This window comes from Pholis gunnellus (genome assembly GCF_910591455.1).
Source record: "Pholis gunnellus genome assembly, chromosome: 20".
Classification (NCBI taxonomy): domain Eukaryota; kingdom Metazoa; phylum Chordata; class Actinopteri; order Perciformes; family Pholidae; genus Pholis; species Pholis gunnellus.
Window position 1 is genome coordinate 14,876,153 of NC_136547.1, and position 27,907 is coordinate 14,904,059.

Consider the following 27,907-nt stretch of genomic DNA (forward strand, 5'->3'; position numbering starts at 1 on the left):
ACTGGGTGTCTCCAAAGTCTGGGACCGCCATGTTGTTTTCTCTCTAGCGACACAAACGAGCTGACACTTAACTACCAGTGCATTTGGAAAACAACTAGTTTCATTATATAAAGTTGGAATCAGATATTTGGCGCTACTGAAGGGGAATATAGAGCTGGGGAACAGAGGCGGAGCTTCGTTACAATCACAGCCGACAGAGAGGCCCTGTGACTGAGGTGGCTCGCTCCGCAGCTGTTGACAGCTGGGATGTTTCTGCGGCATGTGCACAGCGACGGAGACAGCAACAAACTTCACCGTGCTCGGTTTCTGTTGGCTGCTGTGCTCCCGCAGTATTCTGGCTTGTGTACAGCTCTCTGTAAGTTTGAATCTAGGAATCTGTATCTCAGTCCAGAAACTGATACCTGGGTTTGGGGTATCTGCAGATACAGAGCATCCGATACGGGTGTTTAATTAATAGGCCGTATGCCTCACTGTGTGCGTGTGTTAATCTTACAACATGTGTGGATCGATAATTGTGATACCATACTGTATGATATGAGTTTGATTAGAAAACCAGTCAGAGTTTTGGGTAAATATAATTCACTTTCCTTATGCCCTGTTTATTTACATTTTTTAGCAGGGACCAAAAAGACTACCAAGCCAGTTGACAAAATAAGGTCAGTAATGTGTCTCCAAGCACATTGGCTTATACTAATATATGGGTCCTATGCCACTGTTTATCTCAAAGATCCCAGTTTCTCTATGCTGTAGATTCACAGAAACATATCTTATGTTTTCCCCCACTGCAGTATTTTGCGGTAACTGCTATTAGGTGTCAAGATATCTTGGTGAATATTAGCAACATACATACACACTATTTACAGGTGTAGAAACCTTGTTTGAAGCACAGTCATCTGTATATGATGCACTATTTCTCCTATCCGGTATAATCTGAGGAAGCATCTCACCTCAAACACCAACATAGACACACACACAAGCTGCATAATTTGAATGCAACCTCTAACCTTGTGCTGCCACAAGCAATTGTAACATATAAAAAGAGACGTGTACGTAATACATTATGGAATAGAAACCAGTCAAATGAAGAAAGTTTGGGGTCGCAGGAACTTATGCCATATTTAAGTATGGTACTAAAACCAAAAATCACATATAGCATTTTTCATTGGTCCAGTGAGAAACCATTATTAACGCGTCCCTGTTTGATCCTGTATCAGCTTAAGATTTGCGGTACGAACTGAGCTAGTTTATTGGATACATACATTACTGTCAACTGACCTGGGGTGCTTACAGCTACAAGCTTCTCACCCACATTAATAAACATTGTGACAGGGCCTGCTGGCATTATCTGAACAAGAGTTATGGTAAACAAGTATGTGGGACGAGAATGTGACTTCAAATGTTTGTTAGTTTGTTAAGTTAATTGCCTTTTAATGTGCAGTCAGACAGAGCATGTTTTTTTTTTCCTGTGCTTCCACCGAATTCACTACACACCACATTTAGCTTTTTATCTTCCCACTGAGACACATTAAATCATGAAGCTGTAATTGTGGATCAAAGTCTGACACTTAAACTGACAAAAGACAAGATGATCACTTAAAAGGTTTCCAAGACATACACCAGACAAATTGTAACCTGTCACTGAGAAGTGCACGTTTCTAAAATGTCCTGTAATTTTTCCAACTATTTTATGAGTGAAGATTTTTAGAGAATAAGTGAGTGAGTAAATCAATTCATCTTTCTTTAAATTTCATATATTGCCATTCATTGCCAAAGTGCAAACCATTTCATATGCATCATTAAGGTCTAACTAACATATTAAATGCATTTTGTACATCCTCTTTCTGAGAGATCAAAACCCTGATGAGGCTTCTCGGCCTCTTCTTTTTAGGCACATTACTGCAGATACTATTACCAGTTTCTGTAGCAGGCAGGACTGTGTATCACGACACTACTGTTCTAGTGTCTATGTGCGTCCTGGTAAAACACAAGATACAAACCGTATACTGTGGACCACATTACACGATAGTAAACTTGTTCAAACCTTGACTCTGCATTTATTGTATGCATCTTTCATTACAGCCAACGATTGCTCCCCCAAGTATGATTATTGTATAACTGATTAATTCAAGTATTGACAGTCTCTTAGCGGTGTCCTCTGTTCGACCAGTTTTAATTATCGCAGTCATTTATCAATGTCACTGTGACTCCTCAGTAGTGTAGAGAGACATTAAAACATTATTTTTCACAAAACCAACACTGCAGATGCCAGGCCTTTACCAACCCTCCTCCCCAGTGACTCACAGTCACAGCAATTCAGCTATCATCAACACTGTTGCATTGACTGAAATCTGCCCTCTCAGTTTGGCAGTGAAAGAGTTAAGCCATCAGTGTGGAGTAACGGCAGGCGGTGATTGGCGGCAAAATGTGCCCGAATAGAACCTTCATGCATAAGACTGCAGGACAGGTGGTTTTCTCTCTGGAGATCGCTGTGTGAACCTCATCCAGCGGTGAATGGGATTGAGCCGAATGTGATTGAATGGCTTGAAACACGGCCTGATGGTAGCAGCGTGTACGTGTACGTGTATGTGTGTGTGTGTGTGTGTCTGGAACATTAAGTTGGCTTAAGCGCCCTATCATCCCAACTCGTGCCTGTGATCAATAGGGCTGATAGCTGCAAAATTATCGCCAGTTTCACACAAACACACATTTACAAAAAAAGGTGTAATCTTTCGTTTTAAGCATGTGTGTGTGTGTGTGTGTGTGTGTGTGTGTGTGTGTGTGTGTGTGTACTCCTGTAGATTGCTGCAAACCCAAAGCCTCTTCTAAATAAGACAAGAGACGGAGAGAAACAAATGGCTCCAGATTTGCTTGTTACTGCACTGGGGGTTATTGATGGTATATGCCCAGCTTAAAATTATTGGCTCTGTATTTGTTTACACAAGCAATATTTTGAATTACACTGGCAATAAATAAAAAAGCAATATATATGTCATACATTGAGGCAAAACAGAAAAAAACGTCGTCTTTAGTTACAAATACATCCAGGATGAATGTGTTTGCAGAAATATTAGAGGCAATGAATCAGGATTAATGGCAGAAGGAAAGCACTTCTGAATAAATAATCGGCAAACAATTATGATGCTGCACACAAAAACAACAGCTTAATTTACTTTCAACTGTAAATGATCCATATTTATCACTGCATCCAGTCCTAACAGTACTAAAAGAGCGAATAAGGATGAAGCTATTTGGCGCTGAATGCAGCTTAATACCCACAGAAAAAAAATGCACACATGCAAAAAAATTTATGAAAACAAACACCCACAAGAGATTTTAACTCTGTGGCTGGTAAACAAGATTCTTCGTGTTTCGGATATTTTCATACGGAAAGTGTGATGGTGCACATGGATCTTTATTGAGGCTTTATACCTTAGGATGAGAGGACATACTCACTGTCAACACATTAGTTGACCAGTGTTTTCCTGCCTTGTCAGGAGAGGTAGAAACGCTTGAATTGCAGTGTTTCAGGAATACATTTGAGAGAAAAGAGTCAGTTAAAAGATAGGATCAGGAAACACTTTCTTATGTGTCATTAAGAATTAACAAGCTGCATCAATGATTTGCTTGTGTTAAAACATTCGGCTGTAGGATGTTCATGTCGTGATCAGACCATATGGTGTGTCAGTGTGGCAGCCGAGAGGGTACGCATTGGGCTCCAATTCTATTTAATAAGGAAAGTTAAGAAGGCTAACCCCAGATAAGTAAAAATGCTTCTTCTGAATATGTGTAACTGCTTGGCTTTTGTTTCCAATTCTTTCAGGCACTTTGGAAAATTCAATTTCCCTTATCGGATTCACTACTTAATAACCATCCGATGTGTAGTGAACTTTCAGAAACAGCGGTCAACAGGGTCAGCTTCTGTTTCTTCCATGTGTTTTCAAAGCTTTTTCCTCCTAATGTGGTGGGGAATGCACCCCCAGTAGTGAATGTGTTGTGAACGCAGCCCTCAGGCTGGGTCCTCCCCCCAAAAACTCCATAATCAGGTCCAGCTTATAAAATGCACCTATTGGCATGGCCTCATTCTTTTGTGGCCCCTGTCCTCTGTCTCTGTGGTGGCTCGTGATATTTTGTGTTACAGTTATCTATTTTATGTGATTAGTTAGCATGCCGACCTTTGTGAAAGACAGCCGCCTATTTTACCTCTGGACTGGACATTTTGGCTGGAAATTGTTTTTGAAAGCCCATTGCTGTCCTGCCTTCGATTAGTGATGCATATGTTAATACCCCATATATGAGGTGGTTAGTATAGTCACAACATTAAATTGCATTATTTTGCAGCATGGTGAGCCCTGTTAATCCTCATTTTTCATGTGTAGCTGCTGCTTGCGTCTGTTTTGCTTCGACGTTTTGTTTAATTTGCATTGTTAAACCATTTGGGTTAGTTAGCTTGTTTGTGTTGATTATTTTTGGTACTAGTTCCCTTTTTCTTCAGGTGAAGTAGAGTGCCATTGTTGGGAGGCTAGGCACCAGTGGTGAGGTCCCTACCCCGTATACATGCATGTACAAACACTGGTCTACGAGTGTAGACTGCACCATTTCTGTTGTGAGGATGGCTATATTGTGCCTGAGGTGGTTTACCGTAGCTCCTCTGGGCACTCCTCAGTGTAGTCTGCCTCTCCAACCAGTGGCCTCAACTTAAATCCCAACATTTTGCTCGGTTTATGTTGGATAGGACATTTTAGAATATTAACATTTGTGATCGTTTTAGAGTTTTTAGCACAGACTTCTTAGCTTAACATGTAATAAATCATTTTTTTCAATCCCTTATTGGGTACCAGTCATTTTCATTTGTCCATTCATATTTTTCCTCCCCTGCAGCTCCAGTCCCTGCAAATTTGATTATTTTTGATTCCTTAAATAAAACCTTTGCTTCATTCTACGAAACACATCTGTCTCATATCAGTAACAAAATCTGTGCCTTTTCAATTCTCAAAACAATATCTTAAGCTTATATTTCCTGGGGTGTAATTCTCCAGCTGGCGTTGTTGGTTCCCTCACATTTTCCTCCTAAGGCCCCGTCACACTAACGTAGATGCTTACACTGTTTTATGTTTTTTTTATTGTACTAGATTTCCTTTTGACAAATACCTTTTTGATAAATCTGAAGCATTTACGTCATATTGATGTAAATTAATGTGTCGTCCCTGACCATTAAAGTAAAGGGAATACCTTATGGTCTTCCAGCGGATAAGAATCAGGTGGACCGGGGAAAAAAAAATACACATCCTGTCTCCACCGGTGGAGATTAAAAAAAGCAAACAGCCCCTCCCCTTTACTTCCAGGTTTTAAATTAATGTTGACTAGCTTGGTGTGTGTCAACATTATTCATGACAGGGCTATTCTTCTCTTCCTCTCTCCTCTTGCTGAAAGCCCATCTGTTATCACCTGTAGCTCTTCACCAACAGTGAATAGTGTGGGCTTTTAACCCATCAGCTAATGATCAATGATGCCTAACTCGAGTGCTTGCTAAGTGCTGTGACAGAGGTCTGTTGACTTGGAATAAGAGACATACGATAGATAATAAAGCCACAGAGATCACATCAATGTCAAGGAATAAACTTCTAATGGTTCATTTCCAAATGTTGTTCTCTCTGTATTTTTCCATCTAGAACCAATCCGTGCTTGAATAAAGGCTGTGGTTGATATTACATTTGGTAAAAACTGAGCTAATCTATTGATGACTTTATGCACCACGCAGTGACGCGCTCACAAACGGTTTCTTCTCTGGGTTACACAGGGGTGAAAAGGAAGGCTTCACATTCTAATACGCTATTTCCATTTAGCGGCGTGTCATTTAATATCCTCTTCTATCATAAAAAAAGTGTTTCCCTTTTGATTAGTACTTTTAACACATGCATCTTGAGTGATACATATTGTAACGACAAAAAATAATAGAAGTGGAAATAATAATATAGTTAAAGAATCAACTGAAAAAATAATAACTTTGGATATGGTTATATACAATTATTACCCAACAATGTAAACCTATAGAGCTCTGTCTTTGATGATCCTACTGCTATCTGATAACCTCTGGCCATTGCGTGCAGCTACACACCTACGCACACAAATACGCACACACCTACGCACGCACGCACGCACACACGCACGCACGCACGCACGCACGCACCAACACTTCTTGTTCACTCACCCAAATGTTGCCGTCTTGGTGATATGGTTTCCAGTTCCTTCCAGTGTCGCTGTAGAGGAGACGGTACCGCGTTGTCCAATCAGAGCTGCTGTAGCGACCCTGTGTTGCTATGGCGCTCACCTGCTTCCTGGAACCAAGGTCCACCTGTAGCCACTGGTAATGGTCACTGTCCAGAGGAGACCAACCACCAGCACCTGCAGAGTCAGTGACATAATGGGTGGGAAGTCAGTTTGTCTTCAGATATCTTATATCCCTATAACAGTATCTGTCAGCCTGTGAAGTAAAATGGCTTGGCCCTGGTATCATTAAATACAAAGTAGCAAAGAGTGGGAACTGTTTTTTTACTTCAATATATCTTATTAGCAAGGAAAACAAGCTCTGGGGAGGAGCAGCATGGTTGGCAGAGGAGCAGCATGGTTCTGCCAAAATGACATTTTACAAAGAGAATGTGGAGTTACAGTTATAGTCTTTCCTATTATTAATGGTCAGTGTCCAGCAGAGAGCAACCCCAGACATTGGCTTCAAGACTGAAACTGGAAAAGTGTACAAACTCTTCTTCAGTATCTTATAGTTGTTTATCTGTCGCTGTCACAGCAGACACCTCAACTGGCTAAGAATGAAATCCACGATTTGAATATGAGCAGATTGATGATGATTACCTATTTGATCCGTCACTGATATCTATTAAGCACAAAGAACTTAAAACTGGAATGGAACAGATATTTAAATCTATATATATATATTTAAATATTATAGTTATCTCCATTTGTTAAGCTTTGGTTCAATATGTGCATCCTTGAGTGCCGAGCAGAATTAAGTGATATTTAACTCTGGTGGAACATGCAACATTTTTTTTCCCATAATTCTCAAACATGGACAATAAAAGCAAAGGTGGAAATATTTTAAATGTTGAATGAAATTAGATAACCTCCTCTTTACCTTTTTGCACATAGTTTAGAAAATGACTAAGCATTAAAGGAGAGCATTTTATTATTATTTTCCCACGGCTACAAATGGTACAGTTTTGACTGTTGGAATAGATGACTGTGCTTGTCCCGTAATCCTCTCTGCGTCCTTGTGCAAGCCTCAAACCTCATGGCTTTGCCCTCATTGCCAGACAGAGTCCTCCAAAGGTTGCCCCCTATCACACCCCCAGGTGTCTAAGGCGGGGGCCAAACTCCCCTGAACCTCACAGGTTAAATGACCCTTATATTAAATGTTGCAGAAACAAAAAGAGCAAGAAAACTGCTAGACAGAAAATAAAGTAAAATGCTGGACAGATTCCACTAACCTGATGTCGTCTGCCATTAGAAAGTAAGCGTAAAGCAACAGAGGCATGATGCCAACGTGGTATGTGGGCTACTGTGAGAGCAGTCAAACCAGTGTGAGAAATACAAGAAAAATGCATGCCGAGTGCATTAGAGTACATAAAACGAGAGACAAGTGCACACACACCTTCACACACACATACACACACACACACACACATACAGGCGAAGCACCAAAAATGTATCAGCCGAGTTTGTGACAGAATGCAACTGTGAAATGATCATCGGGAAGAGTGGGTGGTGGCTGGACTGCGACTTGGCCATGTCACGGCCGTCTTCTTTGATTCTCTGTGATGGAATTTTCGAAAAGGACACAAATACGGATAAGAAAGTGACAGGCTGAAAGCACAAGTGAAGGAGAATGACTGATTTTAAAATGACAATGAGAGAGAAAAACCAAAACCATATGGACAAAGTTAGAAAAGGGAGATAGTAAGACCAAGAAAGTACAAAGGAGTGGGAGAGGAGCACCACGTATAGTGGAGGAGGCATGAACGATGATAGTCATATGATAAAATGGAGGGCGAGGCAGTTTGCGATGTATCTCCCCTTGGCAAAAATCCTATATCTTATCCAATTACAGAGCCATTACACTCCAGCCCCGGCCTTGACAGATAACCAGGCCCGTATCAGTGGAAACGTCAATACCTCAAAAAACCCGTTGCAGCAAAGCCATTCCCTTGGGGGGATAAAACACTATCAGAAGGGGAAGAGTCGGAGGGGATGGAGGGTAAGGCATTGAGTTTGGGAGAGGTGAGGTGATAGTGATCATAAACAGACAGTAAACAGAAAATAAAGATTAAGAAAGCAGGCTGAGTGGACAATGACCAAGGCAGTGTGATGCTATGAACAAGATCGAGGATGGGGTGTCAAAGAGAATGACGAGAAGCTGTGTGTTGAGGTGGTGACAAGCGAAGGGAGAAGGCAGAAAAATGGAAACGAGGGCGAGTAACAGAGATGGATGAGGTGTGGAGAAGAGGGAGTGATGAGAGAGGCTTTTATGGCTCTGGTAGATAGCATGCGGATGGGATGAAAAAAAGGACAGCAAAAAGGGAGCAATGTAGTTATGGTAAAGAAGGTGATAGATGAGGCCAAACGTGAAGAGGGGAGGATGAACGCAGCAGAGGGAAAAGGATGAGTAACTTGGGAGAAGGAGATAAACTGAACCCATTCAACACTGGAAAGGGGGCAACATCAACGGAGAATGAGACTGCAAGTGGGTTCAAATGACATAGAACAGATGGCAAAGATTAAAAAAGTTATGGGTAGAGTTCAGGACAATATAAGGAAGTGAGAGAGGAACAGTTAGAATATATGTGCATTGTACGGTAATGAAAATTCCTGATTAATAGTGGTACATTGTAGAGGTGGGTATTCTGCTAAAATATTTTAGTGTCTGTTTCTCTGAAAGTTAAGCTAGGGTGTGTGGCTCCATTTCTGCATGAATCCTCAAACACTCTATTGACATACTTATTTTGGTGTCAAATACAAACACACAGCTGACAACCTTGCAGCTAAACTAATTGATGCGGTGGAGACTAAAGTGTCTGCATGTGTCCATGAAAATGCACGCAACAGTGTGGCTGCTATCTCTACCTGACGGCTGAACTGGAGACTGCTCGTTTTGATGAATTTAAGCCGTTTGTGGATCAGGCTATTGTTGCAGAGCTGGGTGGCTTATTGGGCTCAACTGGTGAGAGGTTGCTGTAGTGGTATCGGGTGCGGTTTGATTTTTACGAGTACATGAGCACAGTATCGGTTTGATACCCAATATTGTTATCAGTGCATCCTTACTCTTGTTGTCACCGAGTCGTCTCGCAAAGCCAAACTTATCTTCACTCTTCGTTTTATCGCTGTACCAGCGCTGGAGAAAGGCCTGCCTGAACACTAAGGTAATAAAACACTCGGGGTTGTTTGTATGTATGAAAACCCATCACAATCCATCTGAAATACTAAGCGGCTAATGGCAGGCTTGGATGCACAGTCTTCATCCAGTGAGTCAAACCAGTGATAAGAACCACAAAGAAAGCAGTTGGCAACATTTGGCTCAATGTTCAAAGCCGTTACTGTTTTTTTATTTTTTATTATACTATATTCATCCCGGTAAGGGGGAAATGTGTCTCTGCATTTGACCCATCCCTGTATATCGGGAGCAGTGTGCTGCCCATGACAGGTATTGTCTACCCTGCAGTGCTACAGCAAAAGTGACCAAACTTAAACCACTGAAATTTGCACTGCAGGTAAAACACGCAAGAGGCTGCATTGGTATGTGACATCAGGACCAGACATTTTGTGTGCCTGTTTTACAGCTCAGCCACTTCACACTTCCCCTCTGGGGCCCCTGCAATGCTTGAGAACTTTCCAAATCTTCCATTCACCACCAGATTCTCCCACCAGTGCTGCAAACCTGCCTTTCATTCCTGAAGAGCCACACTCTGTATATGTATCTGCCCTCTAACACTGGCTCTCTGCCAGATTGTGAATGTATGCCTTTAGGTTCCAGACATACTTCCTGTATGTGCATCTTTACCTGTACCTGCCTGCATCGTGTGCCTGCCGTGTCCTGTTAGTTTGTTAATTACATGCTGCCTATGTTTGATCCTGCTGCCTGCAAGCCTGTTTGCCACCATTCTTTCCAGTATAGTTCCCGTTCTGGCCTAAGTTTGCATCTAGATCTTCTTCCATGTTGTCTTGTAAACAAACTGTTACAGTATGAATGTATTATTGATGTGAGAAAAGGTGAGACAGTGACATAATTCCGTTCAATCAAAGCCAGTTAGAGTACGTCCATACACCTTCGAGTTTGAAGACTTTTCAGATGCAAAACAATTCACAAAACTAGGAGAAAAGATTTTACAACTCTGGAAAGGTATTCGGGCAACAATCATCTTCCGTCTCGACAAGCTCTGAACATTAGAATTACGGCAATCGGGTTCCAATGTAATATAGAAAAAAATACATCCCATTTGATTGACCAGCTCCGTGCAATGCTGGATGCTGTTGCATTGTTTTCTATCAAAGGTTCAGCCAGGTTCCACTTTATTACTCTGACCCCGCTATCTCACCAAAATGAATGAGGAGACTGCTCTTTTGAAAAAGTGCTTCTGTCGGTCTGAACATGGCTTTAAGGGATATATGAAAGGACAGAGTAATGGTTGAGAAAAAGGGGTTGAAGAGGACGGATGGGGTAGAAGGCATGTTAGGGTTACAGGGTTATTAGAAGCAACAGATCGGAATGACAAAGAGACAGATAGATTGAGAAGTGTAGAGACGAAAAGGTTCCAAAGATCGTAAAAGTGATGGCAAGCATTTTGAGAGACGGACCAAAAAAAGCAATGAGAAAAGAGAGCTGTGGGCTACAGAGCTCAATGGTGGAGTTCAGAGGAGGAACAAGCGACACGAATAAAGGATGTGGGGGAACAAAACACAGAAGCGGCCAAAAAAGTGACGCTGTCATAGATTGGAGAGGAAGGAATGCGGCTGGAAAAAGAGGAACAGATGAGCGGTGAGAGGTGAGGAGGGGCAGCTTGACAGAGGTTAGGAGTGGGGTGAAGTGTGATATATATATATAAAAAGAAAGAACAGAGGTGCAGTGAAAGGTGAAAGCCTGAGGGAGAAAGGGAAGAAGCGAGAAGAGGTTGACAGAATAAAGTGGAGGTGGAGCAGGTTGGCAGTGGGGGGACGGGAGGTGAGAGAACAGAAGCATCAGCGTAGGAAAAGGCACGAAAAAATGGGAGGAGAAATGGGAGGGGAGGAGCGTCGGGGGACTGTCACAGTTCTCTCACCTGTCACACACACAGATGTTCGGGGAGGAGAGGAGGAGCGGGAGGAGGATAGGGGAGAGAACAGGGGAGCAGAGAAGGTCAAAGAAACCACCTTTGAGAAAGAGATGAAGAAAGGGGGGAAGGAAAGTAACACAGAGAAAAAGATCAGGAGATAGAGATCAGGACAAAGGATGGAGAACGAGTACAACCCAAGAAGACGACGTAGAGAACAAAGCATTGGAATTACAAGAGGCTAAAACTAGGGGAACACTGCCACCTAGATTTTACCCCATTGAAGCTGACAACTTTTTGAGATTACTGTTGATAATAGGTTGTTTTCTAGATAATAAACACTAAGGGCATCAATTTGTTTGTGTGTGCTTATTTCAATCACTAGTGCAGTGCATAGCCTACTGCTCAGGGGATAGGAAGCGCACATGCAGAGCGGTTGATGCGTCCCCCCGTCAACCGTCGAGAATGACTCAGCGCTCGTTGAGTCCAGAGAAGTGAAGAAGAGTTTGGTTTTAATGCTGAAAACACACCAAGCAGCGGTGGATTGCAGCCAACAACGAGCTGCCATGCAATATCCACGGGAAGTTGTGGGAGGCGGATTGATTCTGCAGCAGAGTGCGGCCAAACTAAAAGTTGGGGATAGTCAAACCTTGTGACATGTTGCTTCATATTACAAAGACTGTATTCCCGCCTGAAACACATGAACACATCTTCTGGCCCCAGAACACTGCACATTTTTCGTCGAGATGCACTTTGTGGCTGCAGTCAATGAGCCTCAGTCTGTAATGACCTACTGCAGACGACATGCTCGACTCAGTTCGCAGAGCACCGAGCTCCCCCCCCCCCCCCCCCCCCCCCCGCTGTTGCAGAGAATGCCGTCACTAGTTTTTTCAAAGTTTATGAATATTTAACGTGTAGATCGGATAAACGGTGCTTGAGATATGCAAAGGATATGTCCAAAGACAGACAGAAATTCATTGCTTTATAGTAAATTGCAAGTCTACTTTGAGCATTCAGTGAAGTCATTTATTCTGTCCAAATCAGATGCTGCTGGTTTATTGCTTAGTTTGCACCATTTGTGATGTGTAATCAACCAATAATACACTGGACTAACTTCCTAAATGTGAGGACTCAAACTCTGTGTTTTCTCATTATTTAATATAATTTTAAATATATATCTTGAAGTTTGTCAACAAAAGCAAGTTGAAAAAGGCACGATCATGGGCCTTTTCACAATTAGTTTGATGTTTTATAAATTAAACAGTGAATGGATGAACACAAAATAACTTTGATTAATTAATAACAGCCACTGTAAGACAGATCGAACATCCTTTAATGAACAAAGAAAGAGTAGAAAAATCCAATCCATTTTTTTCACACTAGGGAAATTCACTGGTATTGATGATATAACTTAGCAATTTATCAACCCATTCTACAATGTCTCAAAATGTGTCTGTGCAGAACAACTCAATCCCCTTATGGCTGCCCTATAATATATCCTCATAATGCATTTGAATTGGGACTAGTTCCAGTGGCAACACTGACACTGGAATTTCTAACAAGCAGCATGTTTGAAATCAGATTAATCTGCTACCTGAAAGCCACCCAGGTGAAAATGTCCCTGTGCGGTGCCCTTCACAGGTGAGAACTAGCCAAATGGAATTCAGAGAGAGAGAGAGAGAGAGAGAGAGAGAGAGAGACTCCTTCTGAGATAAAAGGAGCCAACCGGGACCAAAACATGGCTGGAGTTTCTCCAGCTTGCACAACAGGGTTTAAGTTTATCTGTGATGACACAGATAACCCTGCAGTGGTAGCACAGTCGGAGCATGTGTTTTAGTGTAATCTACTGCTATACTGATTATGACAATACATATTTTCACACACAAGCACACGTAAGAGTGCGTTTAAACATATTTTTGTAGAAACATGCACACGCAGGCACACACACACACACGCACACACACACACACACGCACACACACACAGATTTTATCAATTGTTCAGTTTCTGTAGGCTGCAAACAAAGGGACCACAAAAAGCTAGTTATTGCCCATTGTACACCAAAACCAATAACAATGAACATGCCGTAAAAAAAAAAACACTTAAAAAGTCCACTTGGCAATTTGGGGGATGTACCAAAAGCATTGCGCTGACTAAGCAAAGGCAGTGAAACATAATCAAACCAGGAAATGCCCCGTGGGAACCATTGACAAAAAATGTCTGCCTTTTGAAACAGTCAGCTAATGCAATCCGTGTAGATATTTTTCTTATGTCACATCTCACACATCTCAGTTCACACTGTTCAAGAAACCCTCGGCTATGGGTCATTAGACCAGCACACAAGTAAAGTTATGAAAGCTCCCTTTGGTTGCTTTGAATTTGAATCAAACAGTGTTCTACTGTCTCAGCTGACTTTTCTCTCCACTGTTCAGCTCTTCTTAGGCTGTCAAGTTGACTCCTTCCTGTTGTTGTAGATAAAAGATATTTGATCAAAGCTCACAATGTATAAACATACACAGTACACATGCACTACAATTTTACCGTCGGCTGATTTGACCGTAGAGATGGTTTGATCACAGTGTGATGAAGTTGTTGATCCAACCTTGCAAAGTGAAGCGATATGGTTCCTTGACAAAGGCAATTTTCTCGCAAATGTACCACTTCATTTGCAAAGAATATCCACGTTTTTATCTCCTAAATGTACAACTTTTTTTTCCACAGAATATTAAGTTTACTTGCAATGGCCTACGTGGTCATATATGTGTGTGTGTGATGATTACTGTACCCAGTCACTGCCTGACTGGGTACAGTAAATGGCTTTTATGGTACTGATGGTAAAAAATGAGTCAGATGAGAGGAAAAGAGTGAACAGTGGAGAGACGAATTGAGCAAGATAGAGCAGCAACGGGAACAAAATAGAAAATGAAGAAGATTAAATGTGTAAGAGAGTACAGAAGGAAAGGCATGAGATCTGAGACTGAGCAATGGAGACACAGTGTGATTTTGGACGAGTGACGAGCAGCCGGTGACAGGCATGACACACAGACAAAAGTGACAGTGGCAAAGCAGAGCATCAAACAAGAGAACATCTCTCCTCGGTCTTGCCGTTAGTGTGGGAGAGTGTGTGGGCAGGCACGCACACATAACAGAAATTGTTTGAGCAGGCGGGTGGCTCGTGGTGTGTTGCCTTTATGTCTGCGTGTTCCGGCACCCGAGAGAACATGTGAGAGTATGTTTATCAAAGTTGCCTCTTTTCATAACAACCACAACCACATTAACAGAAAGTCTCTTAATTAATTAAGATGCTAGGCCGCCGGAAAAGGGAGCACAGAGAAAACAGCTGGTTAGCCCTCTGCTAGTACTTCATCTCTCTGTCATGGAGCAGATGAAGACAAAGTCATTTAATTAGGAGCGGACCGGCATTATCGATGGATGACTGCAACGACTAGAGACATCAAAAAACTTTGCCAGATGACAGAGTGAAAAATAATGCATGATAAAGGGACGGGCAATCTGGTTAATTGTGCAGCAAGTCAGATCACAGTTGTACTGCAGTACTGTGACATTATTTGTCTGAATACGGGGGGGGGGGGGGGGGGGCGATGCAGGGCAAGTTTTTCAAACTTTGAAAAGTAAGTATCAAGGTGGGAATGTGAATGAAGAAAAATATAGATAATGAGTTCTGCGAAGAAAGAGGGAACAGGCTGAGAAAATGGAGTGGTATTGAGACTGTTCAGGTACAGAGAGAGTGTATGGAGGGAAAATGAGATGGAGAGAAAGAAAGGGGAGACACGGATGTGATGGAGTGCAGCAAGAGACCTGCCACAGTGGAGGAGAGAGAAACACAGAGGGAGATGGGTGAAGAGAGAGAGGAGGAGAAGAGAAAATGGAATATAAAGATCAGTGGCCATGTGTTTGTCATTAGCAGCCCAATCTCATGCTTGGCCATGTCTGCGCTGCGCAGCAACGTGGGCATGCATAGTATCTGCATGCTCACATGCAGGCATGGCAGCAGGGATATTTACGGACACACAACATCATTCCACCCATTCCTCTTTTACTTTCTTCACACACAAAAAGTATTCATTATTTTGGTACTCTGTCCAAAGCCGAAACCACTTCATGACACGTTTTCCATGAATGTCAAAATAACACATTATCAGGTGCAGTTCCGTGGTGGCAGGCATAATAAAATGCACCCACATGGAAATTGTTTTTGTGATTACACAAGACTTGGAGCTTGAGATCGCTTTGTCAAATTTGAAGTCGAATTTCAGCATTCAACAATTTGAGCTCAAATTGTCAACCATGGCTCATCGCTTATCACTTTAACATTGCTCCTTTTGCCCATTTCAGTCTGTCTCCATGTCTTGCGTTCCTCCCTCCCCTCCTCTCTCTTTAGCCTTCAGTCTATCCATGCCTGCTCTATTTTAACCTGTATCCACAGGGCAGCAGTCTCCGGCTGGCAGCACTGAACAAAGCCTTGAGTGGGGTGCAGATCGCAGCCAATGTATGTCACTATTGAAAAGCTATAAGGAGCTCATCGCTTTTTTTTGTTTTTCAAACCTTTTCTGGTCCATCAATGACAGATGCTATTGATATGCATTCTGGGAAATGTAGAATCCAGAGTTTTTTGGGGCTTGCTGCATAGGGTTTATATATCTGGCCTTTGTAGCATACATTTGGCCATTCCTGTGTTAAGATGTTTCTCAAATAATTTAGCTTGATTAAGGTCTGTACTAAATGACGGTGTTGAACATGTTCTGTGACCCATTTTCAAACCAAGTGAAACTATGTGGTTGGGAAAAGTTGAAGAAATGTGATGGAAAGAACCTTCTCTACATTTCATTAGATGCCATCTAATTTCTCTTTGTCTCTATAACTCCCTCATCTATATTTCTCTCTCGCTCACTCTTCCTCCCTCTCTCTGTGCAAATAGACTCAAGGGTTTTGGCAGCAGGAGTGGGCCCACCTTGCCCTCTGCCTGACACTATTGAGATGAGCAGGGTCTCATACATGAACTGGCACTAAGGAGAGACGGTGGGGGGGGACAGAGATAATTAATGGTGAGAGGTAGGGAAGACTCACCATAACGAGAGAGAAAGGGGAGAAAAAAAAGAAAGAAGGATGGTGAGAATTAGATATTAACATATGGAGAGAGGGAGGGTACAAGAGAGAACGAAGAAGAACGTCTCCATCAATCTATTCCGTCTTCAAAAGCCAGAGGCAATTAAACTGAGCTGGTCTTAAAAAGACACCATGGTGTAAGTTTACAGTCAACATGTCGCATAGAGAGACAGCTTGTGAGTGATTGTGTTTTCAAAACAAAGATAAAGGGCATTTAGCATTATAATGATGAGTCTGTTAGTAAAGAATGTGTTTTAGGAGCCAGACACGGAGCATTTAGCCAGCTCCTTCTTCCAAATAGACACATGAATAAACTAATGTGCACAAACTTATTCCGATATAGGTATTCATACACACATACTCTCTTAAAAACATTAGCAGGGTTGGAACTAGAGGCCTGGTGACTGGCTGGCACTCAGCAGATAGCTGCCTGCTTTAAAATCGTTACGGGATCATTTTACCTCTCTCGCTCTCTCTCTCTCTTATTCACACACACACACACACACACACACATACATAGACATAGGAACATGCACCCAGGAATACATTCAGACGCACACACCTGGACACACACAAGCCTATAGCCTAAAACTCTAATAGCCGTCAGCGTTCACAACACAAGCTTAATATGAGTGGTGTGTCCCATTGATTTTGTGCCTCCCCTGTTCCATAGCAGTGGTGATTGGAGAAGATTGGCTTATCAGCACACACTCATGCCACTGATGGCACATTTGGCTGCCAAATGTAGCTGCTTGGAGGGACCCCTCTTTATAGTATGACTGTGTGGGCATGGGTTTGTGATCCTGTGTTTTTGTTCATGTAAATGGGTGTTGAATGTGAGCAGTTCCATGCTAACGTTAAATGTTATGTGTCGACTTATTTTATGCCTTAGAGTGTTTCTGCGTGTGTCCTTCATTCGGGGAGTGTTTCCTGCAAATGTTTCACTGTTTGAACGTGTATATTTAGATTTGATTGTGTTTTTGCGCTCCTAGATGTCTGTGTTTCTGTTTTGTATTCTGTGTTCGAAACTGACAAGAAATAACACAGCTGATTTAAATTTTGAGCAGCATCTTCCTTCCCAGCAGATAAAATGAGAATTTGGTTATAAGAAAAGTTGATTTTCTGACATATTTCTAATCCTTGTGAAGAACTTTTTTTTCTAGGTGTAACCTCATCGTCCCTTTCTGCAGAACTTATCTTATTTTATATTCCCCCCTTGTCAGATGTTGTATGCTAATAAGGCGGTGACCTCATCATAAAAACACAGTGTCATTCTTTAGAGGACACCAAGTCCATCATCAAGAGGATGAGATGAAACTTTATACTTTTCCCTCATTCCCCCCCGCTACTTTGACACTTGCCTCGGTACAGTATGTATCCATTTTGGGATACTTGTGTCAAAATCTGATAAAGTTTATCACAGCGGTGGTTCTGACTGTCATGTCATGTCATCTCACTTTGGAGACGTGTTAGAACTAGGTGTCACGAGATCATGCTGGGCTCCTAATTACAAGCCAAAATTGACAGGTTTTGGAAAAGGGAGACAGCGGAGTATTTCTTCTCTTTGCAGTAAGATTATATACATACAGAAACAGTTCCAAGTCTATTGGATATACTGTACAACCATTTTACACCTAAGCAGGTAATTTAGGCTGCGTCTTGTATTTCTTTCTGAGAAGTAACCATATCTGCCTTGAAGTAAGAAAACCAAAAGTTATCCAAAATATGTTCTTTACTAAGAGACATCATTTACACATCGGCAGATTGATCTGCAAATTTCATGAAACTTGTCCAAAGATGAAGCTATTTTAGAAATAAATACCTTTAGTGACAGCCTTACTTCATTAATAGAATACAAATATGGAAACGTATTATATCTTGTGTAAGTGCATTTAACACTGGATCTATATGTTACTGTAGCTTTTTTGTACAACAATAACGCCTGAGAACTGGATTTAAATGCTTCAACTATTACACATTCTCCAAAGGACCTCCATCCTTGAGGAGATTGATAAATGAAAGCATGTGGGGACAGAATGCACAAGCTGTATATTTACACATCATTGACAAGTTTGTCTTCATTTCTTTCCTTCTTCTCTTCCGTCTTTGCCCCTTGTTGCTGGGTGTCACTGTTAAATGAGGAGCAGTCCTGTCCTCTCTCAGCAATATTTCTATTGATATGATTAAATACACCAGCATACCTCGTGTTTATTTGCCAGCTCTGAGCTCGGTTGCGTCAGCTGTGGTGTGACTACATTAGATGGAAAAGTATGAAATATTAATTGTATAAACATAGAGGGGTGTAATTGTCTGGTCCTATCTCTGTCTGCTGTGGACTGATGTGGAAATGAGCTCCAGTCTGAGTCACTGAGATAATGACTGGAGCTGAGAAACGGAAAGGGAGAGAAGAATAAGAAAAAAAGGAAATAGAGAGAGCAAAAGAGGAGGTGGAGGAGGAGGAGGGCGAGAGCAGCTGTGCAGCACTACGAAGCATGTCTCTCTATACAGACTGGACATTCAGCGTGTCGTCTGTACAATCATTCATAAGGATGTATGCACACATACCTGAACTAGATATGTACTCATTCCTCTCTCTGCAGCATGCAAGTATGAACTTCCCTCTATGTATATCAATCATGTATGCGTGTGTGTGAGAGAAAGTGCATGCACATCGACATCTTCCTCTGTGTCTGTGTGTGACATGGTGTGTGTGAGTGGGTGTCTACCTCCTCTCCTGTTGAGCTTGGCATATCCGGGTGCATATCCGTTGGAGAACACAGAGGAGCTGGTGAAGGCTGTGTGAGGCAGAGGAGAGGCTAGAGCCTCATCACACTTCTCTGTGGACAGAGAAAGAATGTGACGAACAAGGGAGGAAGAAATAGGAGGCACAGAGTAGGAGAGAGGGAAAATGGATAGAATGAAGAGGAAGGAGGGAAGAAAAAGAGCAAACAGTGAACATTAGTATATTTCATATTAATTAGAAAATATGCTCTACTGCTGAATAAACAGTTATGTTCAGCATTTAAGACCATTGAGTGGTTGAAGCAGTACTAAATCACAACATTGTTAATTAAATGTTAAACAAATGACACGGATAAGACCTTCTTAAATTCTCGGCTGAGAAGTCAGAAGTCTTGTATTTTCCACATTCACTCAGTCCATTGTCAAAAGGAGACTTGCTCTCAACAGCAGAAAACATAAGGCATAGCTGGAGGTTAAGGGAAGCTGTTTGTGGGTCAAGCACTAAGTCAGGTCAGTCAGACTTGAACTACAAGGCCATTGAAAACATTGTTGATTTCCCGAGCACTCTCAAGAGTGCACTGCAAAGTGTCCACAATAACACGCAATCTGGACCTTTTAGCCAGATATGGATGCATAATTTATTTAGAAAAGAGGAAAGAATTCATGTTTGGTAATTAAGTTAAATGGCGGATTGCACCGCTCCCAGTAGATCAGGTTCTCCATAATTAGATTTATCAATAAAGGCAGCGATCTGTCTTACTCTGCATTCATTTTGAAGATAACTCAAATTGATATAACATCACCAGGTGACAAGTACATCACAAGAATCAGTCATTGGATATGCCACCATTTCCTTCACATAGCCTGTTGTGTAATTATTTTGTAACAATGCACCATTTCCTCTAAAATCTAATTTGAAATTAGACAAATTGTCTCATGAATGTGATTTGAAGTGAGATCATTAATGAGCTCCACATCTTCCCAAGTTCCTAGACACTCGGGAGCCCACTCTCAAGGCTCTAGGACCTTCCAATCATCTAACCCTAACCCTAACCCTTAACCCTAACCCTTATCCTGTGCTTAAATTAGACAAATTGTCTCATGAATGAGATTTTGAAGGGCTTTAATTTTAGAATGCTACATCAGAATGTCCTGGTTATTTCAAAGTGAGACCTTGAGGTGGTCTGCTATTAGAGAAAGATACAACTGAAAGGACCGTCTTTGGACCCATAGAAACACGATTACAAGTTAGTGCTCAGCTTCAATCGCTAACATTAAAGAGCACGTATCAAGCCAGAAATCTGTGTACATTTAAAATACATTTTTCATCTGCTTCTCCATAATAAGTCTGGGACTGCTTATCAATATTTCTTTACTGCATTTTAGTGAATTCAATTTATATATTATCTTGCGTTGCAGCTGTCAACTCTGCTCCGTTGTCTTCCCGGCAACAAGTCACATGACTCAATAAAACATTTTAAAACTAGAATGGTAGGCCAGGTGTGTCTGCAATGACCATGGAATTAATACAACTCACAATTCTTCAACTCCTGTAGTACATGAATGGATGTTGGTTCCTTCAATCTCATGCCTGAATGCTACATGTTGATTGTGTAATGTAGCTTTGAGATTCTCATTTGTGAAAATCATTCATTACTTCAAAAATACAGCAGCTTTTCGATGGCCTTTTCCGCTGAATGCAATCATGTAGCCGTTGAGTCGAAAAACGTACTTCCGCCTGTCTAGCGGAATTAACTGTGGATCCAATGACCTGGAAAGGCCAAGAGGAAAATAGTCAGCGCTATAGTGCTGCTCTGTCCAGGCCGATCTGAGAAAATCTGAGAACGCGACTACAGTGGTATACTGCATGCATGAGACACAAACGGGCAGCAAAAGTCATCTAGAACAAATACAAAAATATATATTCCTGTCACACACACACACGGTCATGAAGTCATTTTCCTTCCGCCCTCTCAATTGGCCCCTTTCACTCACTCATGCACAAACACTCACCTCTTCCAGTACATAAAGTTTCACACAGAGAGGAATTGTGAATGGTCTGTCAGGCCAGGTAGGCAGTCAATAGCTCTTTGTCATGCCCCACAGTGTAGGTGTGTGTGTGTGTGTGTGTGTGTGTGTTTGAGTGTGTATGAGGGAGAGTCAGATCTCGAAGAAAGGGAATTCTGTGCCTCTGTGCATGTGTATGTACAATATGCTGTATCTGGATGTGTACATTGTGGGTGAAAGTCAAAGCATGGGCTGATGGCTTGTTAGCCCCATTACTTTGTGTCACAGGTGGGCTCACAAGGAAAAGAATGGCATCATCAAAGCATGATAATGTATGAGAGTTTGTGTGTGTTTCTTTTTAGAAGGGGAAATGGTCTGCAGCCTCCCTCCTGGTCCACATTTTGAATCCCTGCCTGTTTTTGACAGGATATACACACACACTGCCACGCAGGTTCTCCCTTATAAACACACACAAAAGGTAATGAGGTCTCTGGCACATTGACCTTGCACTGGCATAGTCGTAAAACCCACTAGCATTAGGTAACTGGCTCACCGCCACAGAAATGGGCAGTGATGTATAGGAGAGGGGGGTGTCCAAAGAAATGGGGTTGGGCAGAGTCATCTAAAAAAAAAAAAAAAGATATACATACTTCCACTGTGGAAGTATGTATATCTGGGCATGAGGGGTTACATTCACACCGATGCAAGTGTTCATCACAACTACATTACAGCTGATTTCATGCCAGCCCACTTGGTGACGTGTTCCTGCTTATCTCCCTTTGAAAGCGGGCCATAGGTGCACCGCTCATGCAGCAGCATCTGGTCATGAATTTGGGAGAAATCTTTGGGTCATGCGTCAAGTGTCTCAAAAATTATTCTTGCACCTTCACTTATGAAGACAAGACCCTCTTTCTCTCTACACACATGCACACACACAAGAACATATGAACATTAAGACTAGAGATGCGATCAACAGCAGCCTACTTCTTCTACATGCTGGTGTTACTGGTTGAGCTGATTCCCCAGTCTCCTCCTCTTCTATTTCTTAATAATTACACATATGATGGCATCCCTTGCCTTTTGAATTTTACAGTTTATATTCAATATTTTAATTATGTGTCTGCTTCCGTTCTGTACATTTAACCACAGGGGCAATCAATTTGACTGCCAGTTAAATATTTAGCATGCTGCTTGGATTCATGTGGTGATCAATTGCAAATCCAGCTAGACTACTTTTATTATAATTTAACAATATAATTAGACTTTCAGCCTTTTAAGATTTATTTAGATTTGGGTAAATTCAATTGCAATGTTCATAAAATGTTTCATTTTCATATCATAACCTTCACAGTTTTACAAAAGCTGGATTGTAGCTTTAGTCTGTGATGTACAACAGCAAATTATGATTCAACTTTTCACATTACTTAAAGACGAGTTCAGGAACTCAGCTATTTTCCATCAATTAAACTGAATTGCTTTAAATCCTCAGCAATTTATTGCTTTAGTACTGAGCTGTACTGTGTATTATTGTACAGATATAGTGCATACAGAGTAAGTTGCACTCTCCTATTTGACTTCCTTACTTGCTTTGTTTGGAAGTCTTGAGTCTATCATTGAAAGATGAAACACACAAAAAACTTTAAGAAACCAAAAGGAGAAAATGACTATTGTTTTCTTATCAATAAACTTGATAATGAGACCTCTTCATGCAAACTAGACCATTATAGTCACCAGCATTTTATGTCTAGGCTGAGAGCGAATACCAAAGTCTATATTACACTGTAGTTGAGTTCATCATCAAGGCTGTTTACACAGTTTCTTTGTCAAACTTAAAGCAGTTCACTGATGGATGACAGCAGCAGATTTTCTGCAGTGTACTATCTTGTACACACACACACAACAGCAAACATGACTGTAGATAGGTCATTCTGTTATGAATGGAAAAAGCTAAATAATGTGTTCAGTTATCGTGGTATTGATTTACTTCCTTTAAGTGTATAGCTGTCAACAAAGACTACATTTTAGGATAAGAAATATTTTGTATTGTTGTGTGACATAGTTAACTTTAGCTACAATATCTAATGAATTGTAACTACGGTTAAAAACACACATTTTTGGAAGACTTTCCATTTTTTAATCGTTAATAGGAATGTTGGTCAGGACATGATGATGAGAAGGGAAACGGTTGCTGTTGTTATGAATCCAACATAATGTGACGTATTATTTTGTGTGGCTTTGGTTCTTTATCCTGTATATATGCTGCATTTCTTTAACACATTTTTTTTTATGTTTGGACTTTTAGAGCCGAGCAGGGAATTTAGGTTGGGCAACAACCTTGAAATTATTGGCAATAAATGTGTCATAGTCTGTTCTCCCATATTTAAGCATCTTAAAGGAACTCACCTTTACCATCAGTAGTAAAACACGTCAGTGATTTATTGCTTTGAGATGAGTAAATAGCAGCACAGAGATCTAGGATCATAGCCATCAATAATTCATCGATATATCACAATGCCACCTGCTTCAGCACATTTTGAAACAGGGAAGATACCTGAATTCAATCCCTTTTGTTCCAAGATCTAGAAAAAATGATTGATGATTTGGCCTGCAGGCAATCACAGCAAGCTTTCTTTGATTTAATGTGACGTGTGATTAGCCCACTATAGCAGTTACAACTCATATAGTCTGTGGGGTGGTGAAGTCATATGATGGGTATCAAATGAACTACTCTATTGGAATCGGCATCACCTTTGGGGTAGTGGTTTTGGAACTGATATGATACCCGTTGCTACCCACATGCACACCCACTATACATGGTTACATGTGCAAAGCACCTACAATAGTGCATGTTTGCTCAGTGTAGTTTGTGACAAGAGGGTAGAACACATTCATGAATGCAGACCACACAGTCATATGCTCGAGACTCCAGTTTGAGATTGTAGTTGCTGATATTTGCCCATGTCTGAAGTGCAAAGTAGGGTTCTGTATGTCCATGTACTTTAGGGAAAGCAAATGACCACAATATCCGATTGCAAATGTCAGCCTGTTCCCCGGAGAGCAAGAGACAGATAGTTTTACGCATGATGATATGATAAGAGAGGAGAAAACGGTAGGTGCAGTGAGGAAGAAAAAGACAGATAAGATTAAACAGAAGGAAGAGAAAAAGAAGACATGATCTGAGAGCAAAGGAAAATGGCTGCCTACCAAAACCGGCTTAGTGGCATTTGCAGCTAGGTAAATAACTAGTGTGTGGAAAAATAGCAACCAAGACATGTGTCAGCCGGGTGCCACCATTGGGGACCAGAGCCATGGATAGACAGGGTTTGGCCAGCTTGTTCAAAGGGCTTTACATCTGGAGCTAAAAGGAATTGGATGCAAATAGAGCACAATACATTCAGGGTGAAAGGCATGACGCCCTCAAGATCAGTTGGCATAAAATCACTGGTTGCAGCCACAAAGCTACATCTTGGCATCAAGAATGTGGCATAATAAGATGGAAAAATGCCGGGCGCAAACTCCTTTAATGAATTGCCCTACCTGCCACATTGCCTGAATGGCCAATGAACCCTGACGGAGAGTTTACAAGTACTTAGCACAGAAGCCTGAGTCAATGCATTTTCTAAAAATCACCAATTTAAATGGACAAGTGAGTAAATCTCCACCTTTTAACATGCACTGTTTTACATAGCGGTCTGTACATTGGTCAGCCAGTGAAGAACATTGCCGGGTGACTTCACAAAGAATGGATTGTATCTGCTGACAGCCCTGTCAGTTGTGATCACGTCTTAAGGTCCAACTCACTAAAGATATTGCGCTGATATTATAGCACAAACACGCCCATAAAGTCTTCTTTACGTCTGATTGCAATTATCCTCGTGGCAAAGGTTGCCTTTGTGAATTGGGCTGTTTTTGCATGAGGCTGATTAGCATAAAATGGGGCAATTTTGTCACAAATGTATGTATATTACCTTATTTGAATATGGGCAAATACCACAGGAGCACTGAGGCGCTATTTGTTCAGCAGCGCAGTTAGGGGAGCATTTCACCCTGTTTTGACCCTTTTTGTCTTATTCTTCTAGGTTTAGCGTCAGCAGAAGCCGCACAATCCTTTTGTGAACTCGGCAATCAGTGTCCTTTGTCAGACTGCAGAGCAGACCCGCAAAAGACTCAACACAAATCTCTGCTATCTTTATTTAACGACTGTGAAACCATTGTGCGAGTGCTTTTGGTATGGGGCTGTCAAGTCTGTCCTCTCAACAACACTGAATGCTGAAGTTTGGGGACTTTGGGGCTTTTTCTGGACTCAAGTCATGAACACAGTGAAAGCTGTCGAAAGTGCCAACAGCTGCACGGCGATGCAGTGTGACTCTCCAAACTGCCAGTAAGTCTCCGTCTGCACAGGCCTTTGGTCTCTGGTGTGGCTGGGAGCAGCGTGGGCCTCTGCTTTCTGTTTTCCATGTTTGCCCACATTAACGCTTCGGTTTGACAAAGTCCATCTGGAGCAGATTGAGAGGTGGTCTTTAACTAATTTGTGGTTGCTTCCTCAGAAGCCTTCTGCAGTTACCTAAATGTTTCTGTAATGTTTATAAACTCAGTATAGTCTATCTCAGTTATTTTTGTCTGATCAGTCTATGATTCTTGTGTAAACGAAAGCGTCACAAAACGAAGACCCTCTGGACACACAGGGTACCTATGAACCATCTGCAGTAAATGTTCGGTTGAACTGTATTGTAATAAATCAGCAAACTTTAGCCAAGACAAAATCTGTGAAGAGTCTTCAAATCTGGCAAATTAAAGTGACTCTAATTCCAAAACTGCTTTAAAAAGTGGATTGAAGCTGCTCCTCTTTTTCCCGGGGGTCACAGAAAAAGAGTTTCAAAAGCGGTCAAATGGCCACTCGCTAATTAGCAAGAAGTTACATATGCGTGTTGTCATGTCCACCTGGAATTGTGCGACAGCAGCTCCCTAGTGGCCTTCACAAAGAGGTATGTTACACAAATTAACAGATGTTCCACAGCATAGAAACGGCCTCAGTAATTGGCATTACAGATGGTTGTTGGTACCATTTGCCAGTGTCTTCGCTCCCAGGCAAAAATTGTGAATTAAACACAAGTATGACTTATTGTATGACATGATATAGTCATGGACATCTCAGCAGGGGGGATGCTGAAATGTACTTTTTATTTAAATGAATTAATATTTAGAAAATGTGCATGAGGAAGCATGGGTGACGCGGTACACAGGCCTGTAAATGGTTTCACATTATTTAACCTAAGCTAAGGGTGCTGGTAACTACTAAACATGGATGTTAACAATACTGGATTCAAAATCCTTTGCGAGACCTCAAGGATACACACAATGCACTTTGGAGAATAACACAGAATGTAATTATAACTTTTGTTTGTTCACAGTGACACAAATAAAACTTTTGTATGTCAGCTGCCAAACCGTATTGCATAGTATAAAAAGAATTAAGCGATTTTGGGAGCATCTTGTATTCAAAAGATTCTGTTGAGCCGGTGACCTTCATGTCTTGGAAGCTTCACAGCCTTTGAACACAACACAGTCCAACAAGCGTCTGATACATATTCACGAAGCAGCCTGACGCTCACTTCTCCAATCAAAGAAAGAATAAAGGACCTGACAAAGACATTTTAGAAGACATGCAACAGTGACAGAGTTGAACTTCACTGCTCTATAGTTAATGTATAGTGAGTGAAAACACCAGCCAGACAAACAAAAACTGCTATTATGTTCATTCTATATTGGGGGAAATTGGACAGTGCTCATACATATAGAATTCATATCTGGTAAAAAAACAAAAACATACATTTTATTGGAAAAACAGACTACTTGACTCCGGTTTCCTGCTGCTCCAAAAATAAATAAACAGTTTTCCTTACACTGGCTAACAGTTTTCGTTTACGGTATCCAGATCAGGCACATCACGCCCTGTATTACTGTAATTTCAAAACAAAGTTAAATTATGTACCTTTCTGCACAGGGCTCCCAGAGCCTTGCGGCATGAAATAGTGGATGGCAGTGGAGTGAATAACAATCATCTAGACCCCAGGGTGAGAGCCCATTCAATTTCAAATCACACAATACCCCAGTGGGAATTAAAATGACCGTTTAACTCTGTGACAATGTGCTCAATTTGAAATGTGTTGTGTTAGTATTGGAGAGAGGTATGGGGGTGGCGGGTTATCCAATTTCTAAAGAAATGTTTTTACATTGCTTAAATAATAATATTCTGAATAAGATGGTAATGAAGGTTTTCACCAAGGAAAACTTTCTTTTGCTTTTCTTTTTTCTTTTTTCAGATGAAATCTCAACAGTTTCAACTCAACTGTTCTCTCTGTATTTAGAAATCTACATGGCATCTGATTCACTTTGTGTGGGAGGAGGTCAAGGGCATAGGTTTGCATATGGCAGCGGAGGTAAGAATTCTCCCTAAAAACATTTGAGCAAACTTGTTCGCATCATGTTTGGTGTGAACACACACACACACACACACACACAAATATATAGAGGGAGAGGAGCAGAGAACCGGCAAGGAGAAATGCGCTTCAGGTGTGAACAGCATGGCCGTAGAAAGCTATGAGGTCAGGCCACGAGGTCAGGCCACGAGGTCTGGACGTTGGATAATATTTCCTGTCTCTCTGCATCTGAATCACGTGAAACTGACAGCTATCCATAAGACAGCTATCTGTTATGGT

The 27,907-nt window shown here is 41.4% G+C and overlaps 1 protein-coding gene across 1 annotated transcript in view; it reads right to left on the reverse strand.

Annotated features, from left to right (window-relative positions):
* Positions 1 to 27,907, reverse strand: part of cntnap2a (contactin associated protein 2a) — a gene marked incomplete at its 5' end in the record, with an annotated part of 287,105 nt that overhangs the window by 152,184 nt on the left and 107,014 nt on the right. The window contains 2 exons of the mRNA XM_079181068.1: positions 6,209 to 6,402; positions 19,166 to 19,276. Of these exons, the coding sequence (XP_079037194.1) occupies positions 6,209 to 6,402; positions 19,166 to 19,276 (305 nt within the window). The remainder of the gene's footprint in view (positions 1 to 6,208; positions 6,403 to 19,165; positions 19,277 to 27,907) is intronic.